Source organism: Callithrix jacchus, chromosome 7 (genome assembly GCF_049354715.1).
Source record: "Callithrix jacchus isolate 240 chromosome 7, calJac240_pri, whole genome shotgun sequence".
NCBI classification, from domain to species: domain Eukaryota; kingdom Metazoa; phylum Chordata; class Mammalia; order Primates; family Cebidae; genus Callithrix; species Callithrix jacchus.
The window spans coordinates 18,718,087-18,732,866 of record NC_133508.1 but is presented as its reverse complement, the minus strand read 5'-3'; the positions used below and the strand labels follow the sequence as shown (position 1 = coordinate 18,732,866).

General features: G+C 38.2%; 1 protein-coding gene across 1 annotated transcript in view; it reads right to left on the bottom strand.

The window, feature by feature from the left end:
- Positions 1-2,607: 2,607 nt before the first annotated feature.
- Positions 2,608-14,780, bottom strand: part of MRC1 (mannose receptor C-type 1) — a 107,479-nt gene continuing 95,306 nt past the window's right edge. Inside the window, exons 25-30 of the mRNA XM_008999998.4 lie at positions 13,867-14,032; positions 12,661-12,810; positions 7,120-7,233; positions 6,425-6,589; positions 4,805-4,846; positions 2,608-3,619 (exon numbers count right to left, since the gene is read on the bottom strand). Of these exons, the coding sequence (XP_008998246.3) occupies positions 3,372-3,619; positions 4,805-4,846; positions 6,425-6,589; positions 7,120-7,233; positions 12,661-12,810; positions 13,867-14,032 (885 nt within the window). The 3' untranslated portion in view covers positions 2,608-3,371. The remainder of the gene's footprint in view (positions 3,620-4,804; positions 4,847-6,424; positions 6,590-7,119; positions 7,234-12,660; positions 12,811-13,866; positions 14,033-14,780) is intronic.

Below are 14,780 nucleotides of genomic sequence, written 5' to 3'. Positions count from 1 at the left end.
GAATAAATGGATGCAGGAGTGAATGCTGAGAAATGGACACATCATGTGTCCCCCAGTCTCTACTGACATCCCCATCATTTTCACAGTTCAGCTTACAAACAATTCACACTGTTGGAGTCAACTGGGAAAAAATATCCTTAAGAATCTTCCAGCTCCTGGCCGGGCACAGTGGCTCACGCCTGTAATCCCAGCACTTTGGGAGGCCGAGGTGGGGGTATCATGAGATCAGGAGATGGAGAGCATCCTGGCCAACACGGTGAAACCCCATCTCTACTAAAAAAATATATATTTTAAAATTAGCCAGGCATGGTGGCACGCGCCTATAGTCCCAGCTACTCAGGAGGCCAAGGCGGGGGAATCGCTTGAACCCAGGAGGAGGAGGTCGCAGTGAGCCAAGATCTCGCCACTGGACTCCAGTCTGGCAACAGCGCAAGACTCCATCTCAAAAAAAAAAAAAAAAAAAAAAGAATCTTTCAGCTCCTGAGCCCTAAAAACAACCTCAAGCAAGGGCAATCACATAAACCACAACCACCAAAACACAAAACCAATGAATAAATAAACAAGGCAGAAACTGCTCTTCTCTACCTAATACCCACCCCCACGGCTTCACTGAAAAATATCCTTGCTATTTTAGTACTGTGCTTGGATGAGTATGTAGATACACACGACTTATCTCATTGAGTACATGTTTGGGTGGATAACGTGAGAGTATGAAATACAATACTCAGCAACCCTGTCAAACACAGACTGTTTCCTGAAATGACAAGACATTTAGTCTGAGATGTATCTTGCACAGAGTCCAAAATATTTTCGGTGAAACTGCAGCTCTGAATGATAATGAAAAAGACTTGTGTAAAGAATTTGTAAACCGTACTCACTCGAGCATTTCTTCTCATTCCATATTTCTAATTCTGTCTTTTATCTGGCAGGGGAAAAAAATTAGACAGCTAGCTAGCTAGCTAGGCAGATGGAAGGAAAGGGATTGCCTTGGTGTAATTCACCACGTATTTCTTTATAGGCAGCCGTTGTTTCCACTGGAACTTCTTCAAGTCGAACTTGCTTTGTTCTTACCAAGAACATAAAAAGCAACTTCTTTCCTATTATTTGAGGTGTTGGAGTTGCTTGTGCTCAGAAACCTTTCCCACAGTTGCCACTTTTTTTTTAGATGCAGTCTCACTCTTGTTGCCCAGGCTGGAGAGCAATGGCGAGATCTCAGCTCACTGCAGCCTTTGCCTTCCAGGTTTAAGCAATTCTCCTGCCTCAGCCTCCTGAGTAGCTGGGATTCCAGGCACCCATACCTGGCTAATTTTTGTATTTTTAGTAGAGGTGGGGTTTCACCATGTTGACCAGGCTGGTCTCGATCTCCTGACCTCGGGTGATCCTCCCATCTTGGCCTCCCAAAGTGCCTGGATTACAGGCATGAGCCACTGCACCCAGCCTACTTCTTACTTCCTATTTGTTTCTTAGTTGGTGTACTGGAAACTTTATCCTATCCCAAATACCATGCTGTTTCTTAATATTTTTTGAATGACAGACTTTCTTGAGAATCTAGCTATTTTCTTTCCAGAAAAATAAAAGCACAAAACAAACACAACATTTTGCCCTGCAATTTGGAGGCCTTCCCAGACCCCTTAATGCTATTCAAGGAGTCTCTTCCAGTGATTCCAGGTAAAGAACTGCCACTCGTGGGCAATCTCATAAAAAAGTAAAGCTGAGCTGGCAGTGTGGTGCCTATGTGAGATGTTGATATGGTTTGGCCATCTCCACGCAAATCGCAACTTCAGTTGTAGCTCCAGTAATTTCCCATGTGTTGTGGGAGGAACCCAGTAGAAGATAATTTAATCATGGGGGCAGTTTCCCCCATATTGTTTTCATGGTAGAGAATTAGTCTCAGGAGATCTGATGGTTTTATGAGGGAAAATGCTTTCACTTGGATCTCATTTTCCTCTCTTGTCTGCCACCACGGAAGATGTGTCTTTTGCCTTCCACCATGATGGTGAGGCCTCTCCAGCCACGTGGAACTGTGAGTCCACCAAAATTCTTTTTCTTTATAAATTACCCAGTCTTGGGTATGTCTTTATCAGCAGCATGAAAATGGACTAATACAGATGTAAAGTCTCCCAGATATTTCACAATATACCCCAAACTTTAAGGCAAAATTGTTAAGTGAAAAGAAATTGTTAAAGAGAGAAAAGAATATTTAGAATTCTGATTCTCAATACTAGTGGCTTTGATTGCTGAATTCTGATTGAGTCCACATTATAGGGGAAGATCTGGTAAAATCGTTATGGGTAAAAAAATTCCTTTTACATTCAGCATTTTAGCAACACCCCTTTTCAAACTAGTTGAAGAGTTTCATTTAAAGAATTTCTCCGGGGGCCAAAGTGGCTCCCGCCGGAGGTCGTGGCGCTTGTGAAGGCGAGGTCATGAGTTCAAGGCTAACCTGAGCAACCTTATAAGCTCAAACTGATTGGCAAAAGAAAAAAAAAAAAAAAAAAGAATTTCTCTATGAATAATATCATAAGCGTAAAGTTAAAGTGTAAAGTAAGTGGATAAATACATCTCATTTAAAAGCAAATTTATACTAAGACCACCAAAATGCAAATCTATTAAAAATAGACCTTGTCTTTAATGTTTATTTCACATTATCTAAGTACATCCAGTTATGCAAATTTACATTTTTATTTCACATCCTTGTATTTCTGATATACATATATCAGGACAAAGAACACATTTGAAACACTCAGCCTGTAAAACTCTCTTGGGGGAAACAAGATTCTCTTGCTAATTTTTGTATTTTTAGTAGAGGTGGGGTTTCACCATGTTGACCAGGCTGGTCTCGATCTCTGCTGTCTTATTCTTCTGCACATGTACAAATAAAATTCTAAGTAATTGGAGTGGAAATAAAAACTGATAGAAGAGAAAACTAACTACATTTTTATGCCATTTGAGGCTATTTGTACCTGATTTTTCAAATGGTCTTTACTTGCTGAGTTACAATTTATTAGGTAACACATCTTTGGGGGCACCTTAAAATAAGCCAAGAAGCCTCATTGTTTCTAGAGTGCTTAAAAACCACAGGAAGCTGACATCAGCTATGCATCACTAATGCTTAGATTTTGGTGCTGTAGTGCTGTGTATTTACCTAAGATACTTTAAAAGGTAGTAATCAGCATTATTATTCCTCTTTTGTGAAAACATCTTGCCAGGCTAGAAAACAAGCAATAATTTCTTCAATTAGGCAAAGAAAAAAAGGACAGACCAGTAAAATTCAGTGCTCATTTTAAAGGAAATGATCACATCAAACTAAACATTTTAAATTTCAGTTACAATTTTATGAAATTCAAGCATCTCAGAATCACATTGAGATACTAAATGAGCGCGTGTTCATTCTGTTCAATGTTGCCCACGAGATCTTTCATATCACTAGTTCCTGGGCTTGACTGACTGTTAAAATACAGAGTGTTTTCAAAGGCGCCCTCTTGAGGTAGCTGCACACGTCTTTTCTTGTAAAAGAAATAGGCAGCGAGGCCCGCACCCATTAAAACCAGGAGGATCACAATGACTACTCCGGCCACGTTGGAAGACGGTTTAGAAGGGTCTATCTTTCTTGGGTCAGCTACAAATAAATAAAATCATTAGGGAAAAGGTGGAAGAAGGCAGAGGGTTGAATGCTATGCAGAACTTTGCTTGTTGGAAAACTAAAATGTATAAATATTCTTTTAAGTGACATTTGTCAAACAGAAATGAAAGACGTGAAAACAAGAGTCCCTATGGTAGAGAGGATTATTCAGAATGTTAAAACAATGATTCAGTTGCAAAAACAATCCATCTATGTAGCAGTGGGCTAGCTAATCAATGTTTTACTATCTATCTATATATATACACCTTATGTCAAAATAATTTAAGGCTGCTTACAAACACAGTATAAAAAGATAAATAGATTAGTAATGATAATGATGATGATAACTAAAAGAAAATGAAAAAATGAACAGAAAGAGAAAATAAGAATAGCGGAAACTTGAGCTCACAGATATAATTACTAAGCAAACGGCACTCATGCCGTTAATAAGGTTACAAGCAAGCCATAAATCTCACTTTCAGTTTTTTTTCAAGCAGCCAATAAAATGAGTGAAATGGGATGTTACCTACTTCAAATAGTCTATAAAAATTAAAACAAAAAAAAATTAGTAAGAAAAGAAAAAAACCAAGGCCGGGCGTGGTGGCTCAAGCCTGTAATCCCAGCACTTTGGGAGGCCGAGACGGGTGGATCACGAGGTCAAGAGATCAAGACCATCCTGGTCAACATGGTGAAACCCCATCTCTACTAAAAGTATAAAAAATCAGCTGGGCATGGTGGCGCGTGCCTGTAATCCCAGCTACTCAGGAGGCTGAGGCAGGAGAACAGCCTGAACCCAGGAGACGGAGGTTGCAGTGAGCCGAGATCCCGCCATTGCACTCCAGCCTGGGTAACAAGAGCGAAACTCCGTCTCAAAAAAAAAAAGAAAAAGAAAAAAAACCCATGGAGATTCTTGAGAGAAATTTCTCCCATGGGTTCAAGGCATTTGTTTGTAACTGAACAACAACAACAAAAATGCCTTCAGTAACTGCTTACAGTAAAAACAGCAAGCTGACTTCAATGCCTCTTTTTCTAAGGTATTATTCAAAGTAGGTTGATGACAAAGGATAGTTAAACAAATTCTACTGAATGAGCGGGGCAGCTGGAAGGGATTATTATGCCTTTTAAAACAAACAGTATGAATGTATTACTAACATAGATCTCAAAATTTTGCAATAGTCTTACCTTTTGTTGAAAGTAATTCATGAGTAGGTCTGGCATCAATAACTGAAAAAAATTAAATATTTATTAAAAACCCAGAATAACTGCACGTCAATAGCAAATATTATTTGGTTCACAAATACATGGAATCCTCCACATTTGGTCCATGTTGATACAATATATGATATTATGTGATAGAGATAAAAATACAGGTAGAAAAGAAGATATGTATCTTGATCTGTTTATCTACCTACCTACATATCATCTGTCTGTCTGTCTCAGCTAACGCAGCCTCCTATGGCTATATGGTGACCTTGACTACATTAGAAGATCTGGAAATGTGATTCCCCAAGTTGCATTTCAGCAACTGATACTCACCCTTTAAATCTACTCAATCTATCCATAAGTAAAACATTAGAGGTTAGGAGTTTTGAAATTAGCCCACTGAAGCCTAAGATGTTATAAACCATTCGAATGAAAACTGAAATAAGACTCCAGCCAGGTGTAGTGGCTCATTTCTGTAATCGCAGCACTTTGGGAGGCCGAGGTGGGTGGATTACCTGAGGCCAGGAGTTCAAGACCAGCCTGGTCAATATGGTGAAACCCCATCTCTACTAAAAATACAAAACTTAGCAGGGCATGGTGGCACATGCCTGCAATCCCAGCTACTTGAGGGGCTGAGGCAGGAGAAGCACTTGAACCCGGGAGGCGGAGGTTGCAGTGGGCCAAGATCACGCAACTGCACTCCAGCCTGGGCAACAGCATGAGACTCTGTCTCAAAAAAAAAAAAAAAGACTGCAACATTGCACCAGAGGGTGTGGTGTCTTAGAACAGTTAAAGAAGGCTAACAACTTGCCAAATTCTAAAACATTAACATCTACCTCGTCTCTACTAAAAATGCAAAAATTAGCTGGGTGTGGTGGTGCCTGCCTATAATCCCAGCTACTCAGGAGGCTGAGGCAGGAGGATCGCTTGAACCCAGGAGGTGGAGGTTGCAGTGAGACAAGATAGTGCCACTGCACTCCATCCTGGCGACAGAGTGAGACTCCATATTTAATAAATAAATAAATAAATCTATTATCTAATCAGTAATTTCCTGGGATGGATATTAGGTGACATGGCATGAAAACAAAATATTTTTAAATTCCAGATAGAGACACCTTGTGAGCATTCAACACCATCAATTCCCGGATCCCGTTGCTTTCATGCTCTCGAATTCCATCTTAAAAGAAGACTGAATTAAGCTGACATGACTCATTCCACAATCAATTCTGGTCACCCTCCAGAACCCTGCCCTCGTCTGGTTTGGGCTGGTACTGGCTTTACCACCTTTTCCCTCATGCAATAAGGCTTTGTAGATGGGCTCCCCCGACAGTTTGCAGCTTGGCAAATCCTTCAGATATCCCATTACAAATGCATCAATAAGCGAAAATCCTTACAACAACTAAGCAGACCGGGAGTGGCTCTTGCTCGTGCAGAGCTGCAGACAGTAATGGACTACAATGGCAGAATGGATTTTTCACGCATAAAAGGAGAAAGCTTACAATGGCCTCATAATCACATTATGATTCCATACCTGGTATCGGACTATTTGAAAGAAATGGCGGCCAGTGATATGCACTATGCAACAAACTTCTTACTTACTTTTTGGTCTTTTACAAATGAATCCCTTGTAGGAAGAACAGTGAGCGTTACTCCAAAACCCAGAAGATGCCTGTAAAACTACACAGTCATTCCGTTCATTGGAGGGATCTCCTGTGTTCCAGTTGACAAAGGAAACTGGACTGTTATTTATCCACAGCCACGTTCCTGGTCATTGAATAAAACCAGTAAACACACAATTAAATATAAACGGTCTTAAAATAAGTTAAGCCTATTTGTGCAAAATTTCTAAGCATATTTTTTTTATACTAGAATCAATAGTCATTTATAATTAGACTTAACAGGCAAGAATATACTGACTAATTGCTCCAGGGAAGGGGGGCACAAATAGGTTTACTCTATAGCTTTAGTTGAAATGTATTTCTAATTAGTACAGATATTTATAGTTATCCTTCCTTAGCGATTTTTCACCCAGCCCCACAAAAACATAGAAAATGCTTTTTAAAGCTTCTTAAATTATCTTAGCTACAAAAGATATTTCTAATTAGCAACTTTGAGGATAGCATGATATGAAAGTCATTTTAAGCTTCGGTTCTTAAATAAAAATATGAGTTTGAATTTTCAAATTCTTCATGAATTAATCATTTTTTAAGGCAACATATTTTGGAAATGAAACCTTGTTTTACATACAACATTTTAGAATATTTGTGATTCAATAAGCATGCTGCAAAAATTACCTTGAATATTTCTGAACATTCCTATCCAAAAATCGGTTTTACTTTTAAGTGGCTCAACCCGATATGACAGAAAACTGGCTTCTGCAGCACTTTCGATGGAAGCCAGAGAGGAACCTGAAAAGCGTAAAAGGGTAAATATGATAGCTGCACATTTAAGTAGCTGAAAATATTTTTGTAAACGGCATCGCTATTAAGAGCAACAAGAATCAACCTAACATCTCCACTTAAGGGGAAGAATTTCAAAGCGCAGATGTTTGTCTGCTCAGAATTTTAGTTTTCCTTCTGAAATGTGTTTTTAAGCATCATCAGTATCATTGGAGCACAAGCACTGAACTAGTTCCTGCAGGATATTCAGAGATTAGCAGGGTGTAGACTATGTCTTAAGAAAGTTACGGTTCAGTGGGCAGTAATAAGAGTACGAAGAGGCCGGGCTCGGAGGATCCTAGCACTTTGGGAGGCCGAGGCGGGTAGATCACCTGAGGTCAGGAGTTCAAGACCAGCTTGCCCAACATGGTGAAACCCCATTTCTACTAAAATACAAAACTTAGCTGGGCACGATGGTGGGTGCCTGTAATCCCAGCTACTTGGGAGGCTGAGACAGGAGAATCTGTTGAACCCAGGAGATAGTGGTTGCAGTGAGCTGAGATCCTGCCACTGCACTCCAGCCTGGGTGGCTGAGTGAGACTCTGTCTCAAAAAAAAAGAAAAAAAGAAACAAAGAAATATCATAGAAGAGAAATTGAGTACAATATGCTATGGACATGTCAAATATGCCTTCTTGGTGAAGCAGCTAAAAGGGAGGATAAAGGAAACAGAATTTAAGTAGAGAGAACAGGATTTCAAGTAAAAAGGATAAAAAATAATTCCAGGAAAAAGATGTAATAAGAGGAAAGATAAAAAGAAAGGGAGGCATAGAACATCTTCAGGAACAGAGACGTTGGCTAGAGTGTAGCACCAACCTGGTCCATTGGCAAAAAAAAAAAAAGACATGGGTTACGTCTCATTGCAGAAGGCAGGAGACTGGTATGAAGGGCAATGTGGTGATAAAGAACACTTAGGTGTTTTCAGGCAGCTGAATAATGCAATAATAACCCATCTCCTTGCTTTGGCTGTTCTACATACATCAGCTGGATTCTCCACTTAAGAATGGCCTAATATTAGTTATTATTGAAATCCATCTGTTAGGTATAAGACCATTCCAAGCAAGGAGATAAAACAGGAAGAACAGTTAGTTGGCTATGGAAGTGACCACCCACATTAGATTGTCAGTACTAAATTTTAGAGTAAAAATCTCTAATTTTAAATAACATATATATATGTGTGTATATGTGTGTGTGTGTATATATATATATATTTATTATTATTATTATTATTATTTGAGACAGACTCTCACTCTGTCACCAGGCTGGAGTGCAGTGGCGTGATCTTGGCTCACTGCAGCCTCTACCTCCTGGATTCAAGCAATTCTCCTGCCTCAGCCTCCCAAGTAGCTGGCGCTACGGGAACATATCACCATGCCTGGCTGATTTTTTTTGTATTTTTTAGTAGAGACAGGGTTTCACTATGTTGGCCAGGATGGTCTTGATCTTCTGACCTTGTGGTCTGCCCACCTCAGCCTCCCAAAGTACTGGGATTATAGGTGTAAGCCACTGCACCCGGCTAACTAATATCTTTTAAGCATTTCATGCCGAACCTTTTGCACTGGAATTTACGAGCTTTATCCCATTAAATTTTTACAATCACTTCATTAAATACCTACCATTATTGCCCCATTTTACAGATAAGGAAACTAAAGCACAGAAGATAAGTAATTTGCCAAGATCCTAACACTAGCAGAGGGCAGAATAATGATATGATACAGATTTTCTGAACCTTGAGGGTCCACACCTAACTACATGCCTATATCCCCTATTACTGAGATCTGTATTATTGTCTTGTGTTCACTGCATGACTACATAATCCATGTTAAATATATTTCCCAAGCAGCCATTTCAAAATGATTGTGACTCCTATTTTGAGAAGGAGAACGACAAACATTCATTTAATTTACCAGAAAACAGTCATCTAAAATGGGAAACAAAGTTTCTACATATTCGCTGTAATTTTTTTTCAAAAAAATACTTAGGAAGAAACATTTTTTAATTACAAAAGTTCAAAGAAGGCATCAGGTGGCATCATCAGAAATGCAGAATAAGTTCTTCTGAAAAAAATGTTTTTCTATAAAACCAATCAGAACACTGGAAAACTCTGAATCCACTGTTTTGGAATGCTGAAAATTAATTGAAAGCTTGCAATAATCCAAGAAGCACTTATGCAAGAAAAATGATTGAGTCTTGGTAATAATAGTGAGTTTTATTGTGTTTTATTGTGTTTTGATTTGTCCTAATCCCTTTGGCTTCTTCCTAGTTTTGCGGTAGCTATAAAAACCAACAGACCCACAACCACAGTGAAAACCAGCAGCCTAGAAGGCATAGGAGGCTAAAATGGGCTTGGAGCTATTTCCCAGCCCCGTTCTCAGAGAATCTCCATTACTTGACCTGTCTGTATTACAGTTCCCTAGAAAACCCACCTTGCAAAGCTTGTCTTTATTTGACCTTATTCAGAGCTCAGTTAGTGCAAACAGACTTTTCCCTTCAAGTGTTTGTAAAAAACTATCAGCAGCAATTGTCTAACATTGTAACCATCTAAAGCAGTGATAATCATCGGGGCAAACAACAAGCTAATTGAACAACTCAAAATAAAATGCTGGAGAAGGAGATGTTCATAGGAGACTTTAAAAATCAATGACAAATTCAGCCAGGTGTGGTGTCTCGCACCGTAATCCCAGCAGTTTGGGAGGCTGAGGCGGGCAGATCACGAGGTCAGGAGTTGGAGACTAGCCTGACCAATATGGTGAAACCCCATCTCTGCTAAAAACACAAAAAAATTAGCTAGACATGGTGGCTCGCACCTGTAATCCCAGCTACTCAGGAGCTGAGATAGCAGAATCGCTTGAACCTGAAGGTGGAGGTTGCAGTGAGCTGAGATCACACCACTGCACTCCAGCCTGGCAACAGAGCAAGACTCTATCTCAAAAAAAAAAAAAAAAAAAAAAAAGCATTGACAAATTCTGGGGAATCTAGAAGGCTAGAGAAATGCATGGAAGTGTGCCCATGCCCAAGGCTATGTGCATGTCTGAGAAAGACCTGAGAAGGTCCTAAGTTCTCACATATGGCTGACCTTGAAGCACTACACAAGCAGGAAGTGAAAGCTAAGGCAGTTTGTTACTGCTTGGACAAACATTAAGGCAGATCCCAACAAAGAGATAGATCCTCTGCAAAATCTAGGAGACTTAGTTAGTTATAGGCACTTAAAGCAATGTGCACCTACCACATGTAGCTCTACATGTCTACACATCACAGTAAAACTATTAAAAGACAGAGCGTCTTGAAATCTGTGAAAGAGAAGGGTCTCATGTACAGGGATCTTAACACTAATTTCTCATCAGAAACCATGGAGTCCAGAAAGTAGTCAGTTTACATACTGAAAAAGATGAAAGAAAATGACTGTCAAGCAGGAATTTTCTATTTAACAAAGCATCCTACAAAAATGAAGAAAAATGTCAGACATTTCTAAACAAAATGGAAAGAGATTATCACTATAAGAAATACTGAAGAAAATACTTCTGGTGGAAATAAAAGGACCCAGTAACTCAAATCAACACAGAGAAATAAAGAGCATCAATAAAGGAAACATCAGTAAAGGAAAATAGTTTAAATGTACTTTTTATGTATAACTCTTCTTTATCTTTTCTAATTTAAAGATAACTGCATAAAACAATACTTGGAAATTTGTGCTTATGGGTATGCAATGGATAAAGTTGTTTTTGTCTGCCAATAACAGCACAAAGGAAGGCAGAGGGAATAAAGCTACTTAATAGCAAAGTTTTTGTACACTAGTAAAATTAAATGTATATTGATATGAACTAGATTTTTGTAATTAACATGTTAGTTGTAATCCCTAGGGCAACCAATAAGAAAATAATCAAACAATATATAGTAAAAGAAACAACAAGAAAGTTTAAATGGAGGCTGACTGCAGTGGCTCATGCCTGTAATCCCTGCAATTCAGGAGGCCAAGTCAGGCGATCACCTGAGGTCAGGAGTTTGAGACCAGCCTGACCAATATGGTGAAACCCTGTCTCTACTAAAAATACAAAAATTAGCCAAACATGGTGACACGTGCCTGTAGTCCCAGCTACTTGGGAGGCTGAGACAGGAGAATTGCTTGAGCCTGGGAGGTGGAGATTGCAGTGAACCAGGATCGCACAGGTGCATTCCAGTCTGGGCAACAGAGTGAGACTCGGTCTCAAAATAAAACAAAAAGAAAATTAAAATGGTACACAAGAAATTCTGTACTTAATACAAAAGAAGGCAGTAATTGAGGTATAAGGGAACCATAAGACATATACAAAAGAAATGGCAAAATGGCAGATATAAATCCTACCTATCTGTAATTACATTAAATTTAAATGGAGTAAACACTCCAAAAAACAGAGATTGGCAGAATGAAAATTAATTAATCAGAAAGATCCAACTATATGCTATCTAAAAAAGACACCTGAGATTCAAAGACGCATATAGGTGAAAAGTAAAGGCATGGAAAGATATGCTAGCAAAGAATAGCCAAAAAAAGAGCTGGAGGGGCCACACAAATATTAGATAAAATAGACTTTTCAATAAAAATTATTACTAGAGACAATAAGGATATTTCATCGTGAAATTATTTTTAATACATCAGGAAGATGTAATAAGTATAGACACATATGTACCTAACAACAGGGCCCCAAAGTACATGAATCAAAAACTGACAAAGCAAACCTCCTCTAACTCAGAGTTTAAAGTCAAAAGTCAAGGTTGAATTTTGAAAGAACCTGGAGGAAAAGAGGCTATAACCTGTGCATACCACTGTTGCATGAAGAACTCTTGAGTCAGGGCATTAAAAACATGAAGTAAAAACAATTCAGTAAAATATTTAATGGGAATTAACTACATGGCTTTCAAATGTACCCTAAAAATAAATTTTATTTGACGTTTTTTACTTCGGGGGAAAAAATCATTCTTCTTTATAGTGTCTGTTTAAGTTTTGTTTAATTTATCATCACAAAGACAATAACTAGATCAAAATAATTTTCTGTTAACGATAAAACAAAATGATTCCTGGACACTTATAAAACTTACATGTATCAGTGATAAGGAATGAGAACAGCACTTGGAATAACTGAGAATGAGAATCCTAACCATTTAGGCCATGAAGTCTGAAAGGAAGAAAGCTACCTTCAGCAAATTGCTCTTTTCTTCCTGAATCCTCCAAAATTTGAGGCTACAAACTTGGAGATTACATTTGGGAAGCATGATATTGGCCACTCAGTTAGAAAATAAATCATTAAAAACATAAACAGTATTTTTACATTCTTTGTATATTCGATACATAGTGTCATTCATGTCTATGGACCCCAGAATAGATGATTATGGAGTTTTCCTTCAGGAAATGTGGCACTCACCCATTCGAAGACAATCCAGAGACGCTTGGCCCCAGTTCCTTGTATATGAGGACTCAATATAGTAACAGTGACCATGGAAAGGAATCCATGCTGTGTGATCTGACTCTGGACATCTGCCAGGCAGTTGTGGGGGTTCAGTAGCAGGGACTTCTGTTAATAAAAACACATTTTAAATAAAGGAAAACCTGAAGCTTCTGTAGTATGTAGCATAATGTATTAGCAGCTACAAAAATTGATCTTTATATTTAAAAACCTTCCAATAGTTATCATTTGGATCACCATTATTATTGGATTTCCTTTATCTATGTTTTACACTTTAAATATATTTCAGTAGAATGTGCTATGATATAGTGGCAGCCCATTACATTCAGAGTTAAGACTATAGATCTATAGATAACTGCAAAGTGACTTCCCTTTTTTAAGTCAGTTTTCCTTTTCTGGGATACTAATCCTACAATCTTTTCTTGCTATTAATAGCACCTGGGATATAACTAAATGCTATATTTAGAATTCTAGGATGGTGTCCATCATTGACTCTGATGAATCTACATGTATTCTGACAAAATTCCTTTGATATAGATGTGTGGTCAACACCAAAAGTAACCAGAATTTCCTGGGGAATCTGTCATAGATTCTGAGGAAAACCTCAATAATAAACATTCAGAGATTTATTAAGGAGCAAACAAACTCCAGAAATAAAGAAAATGTTTATCTCCATCGTTTTGATCAACGTATATTGGTTTATAGTCAAGACAGTCTTTTGTTAGGTGAGAAAGTATGTTGTACATTATTCTTAGCTATCCAAGACACATTACTGTTTTTTTTGTTTGTTTTTTGAGACGGAGTTTCGCTGTTGCTACCCAGACTGGAGTGCAATGGCACGATCTCGGCTCACCGCAACTTCTGCCTTCTGGGTTCAAGAAATTCTCCTGCCTCAGCCTCCTGAGTAGCTGGGATTACAGGTGCGCACCACCATGCCCAGCTAATTTTTGTATTTTTAGTAGGGACAGGGTTTCACCTTGTTGACCAGGATGGTCTCCATCTCTTGACCGCGTGATCCACCCGCCTTGGCCTCCCAAAGTGCTGGGATTATAGGCGTGAGCCACCGCGCCTGGCCACATTACTGTTTAATAATATCAACAGTGGTATGCTGTAGCTTATTCAGAGAATTTCAGGTCCCCTGATTGCTTTTATATATTCAATTACCATCTGATTTTTTGCAGAGAAAGTAAAAACTTTCATTGCAATGTGCTGTCTTCCAGTAGCTGTCAAGATCCAGATAAACACATGCTGATTTCAATTTGGGCTCATCAGCAGCCCAGTTAGTGTACCTCACCCTCCACTTGTCAATCCAAGTATATTTATTATCGGTCTGCAACAACAAAAACAAGCATTAACATGCAGCATTGCTTCATTTAGAAAATACCAAAAGAACCAAGCCAAGAATAAAGAGTATATTTAAGACTGTGATTTGACATAGAACCCAGAACATTTGAGAATAAAAAGAACACTATAAATAATTTCTGTCAAGTTAAATTTGGTAAATGCAGCCTTTCTTAATAACAGTTATTTCTTAGAGATCCACAGGAATACATCCTTGGAAGTTATTTCAAAAAACACTAACAAAAAAATCTATCTCTTCTTCCATAAAACTCTCTTAGTTTGTGGGTTTTCAGGGCAAAGAGAAGTTTTATCTTCATAACAAAACATTTCCTATATTATTGCTGAAATTATAATAAAAATTAAGTAATTTTTATTATATTCATGGACCACCGAAAGAAATACTACTCTCTCCATATCTTCTCATTATTCTGCTATTGAAACAACTTCAGTGGTAAATAACATAGAAGGTCACATGAGTAAGGAACAGAGGAGCCTTGGTCTCTTGATTTCTAGTGAGGTGGTCTTTCAGCTGCATAAACCATGAGGTCATTTTGTAAAAAGCCAATCGCTTTAGTCTACTTGCACAGTCAATTTCTTATTAAGTTTAGTAAACAAATTTATGCTCACATACAAAATACTGATAAACATCAAAAATAGTATTTATCAATAATATCCTTTTAACAATCTAATAGAGATTTTACGGATATTGTCTAAGAACAGATGATATATAACATTAA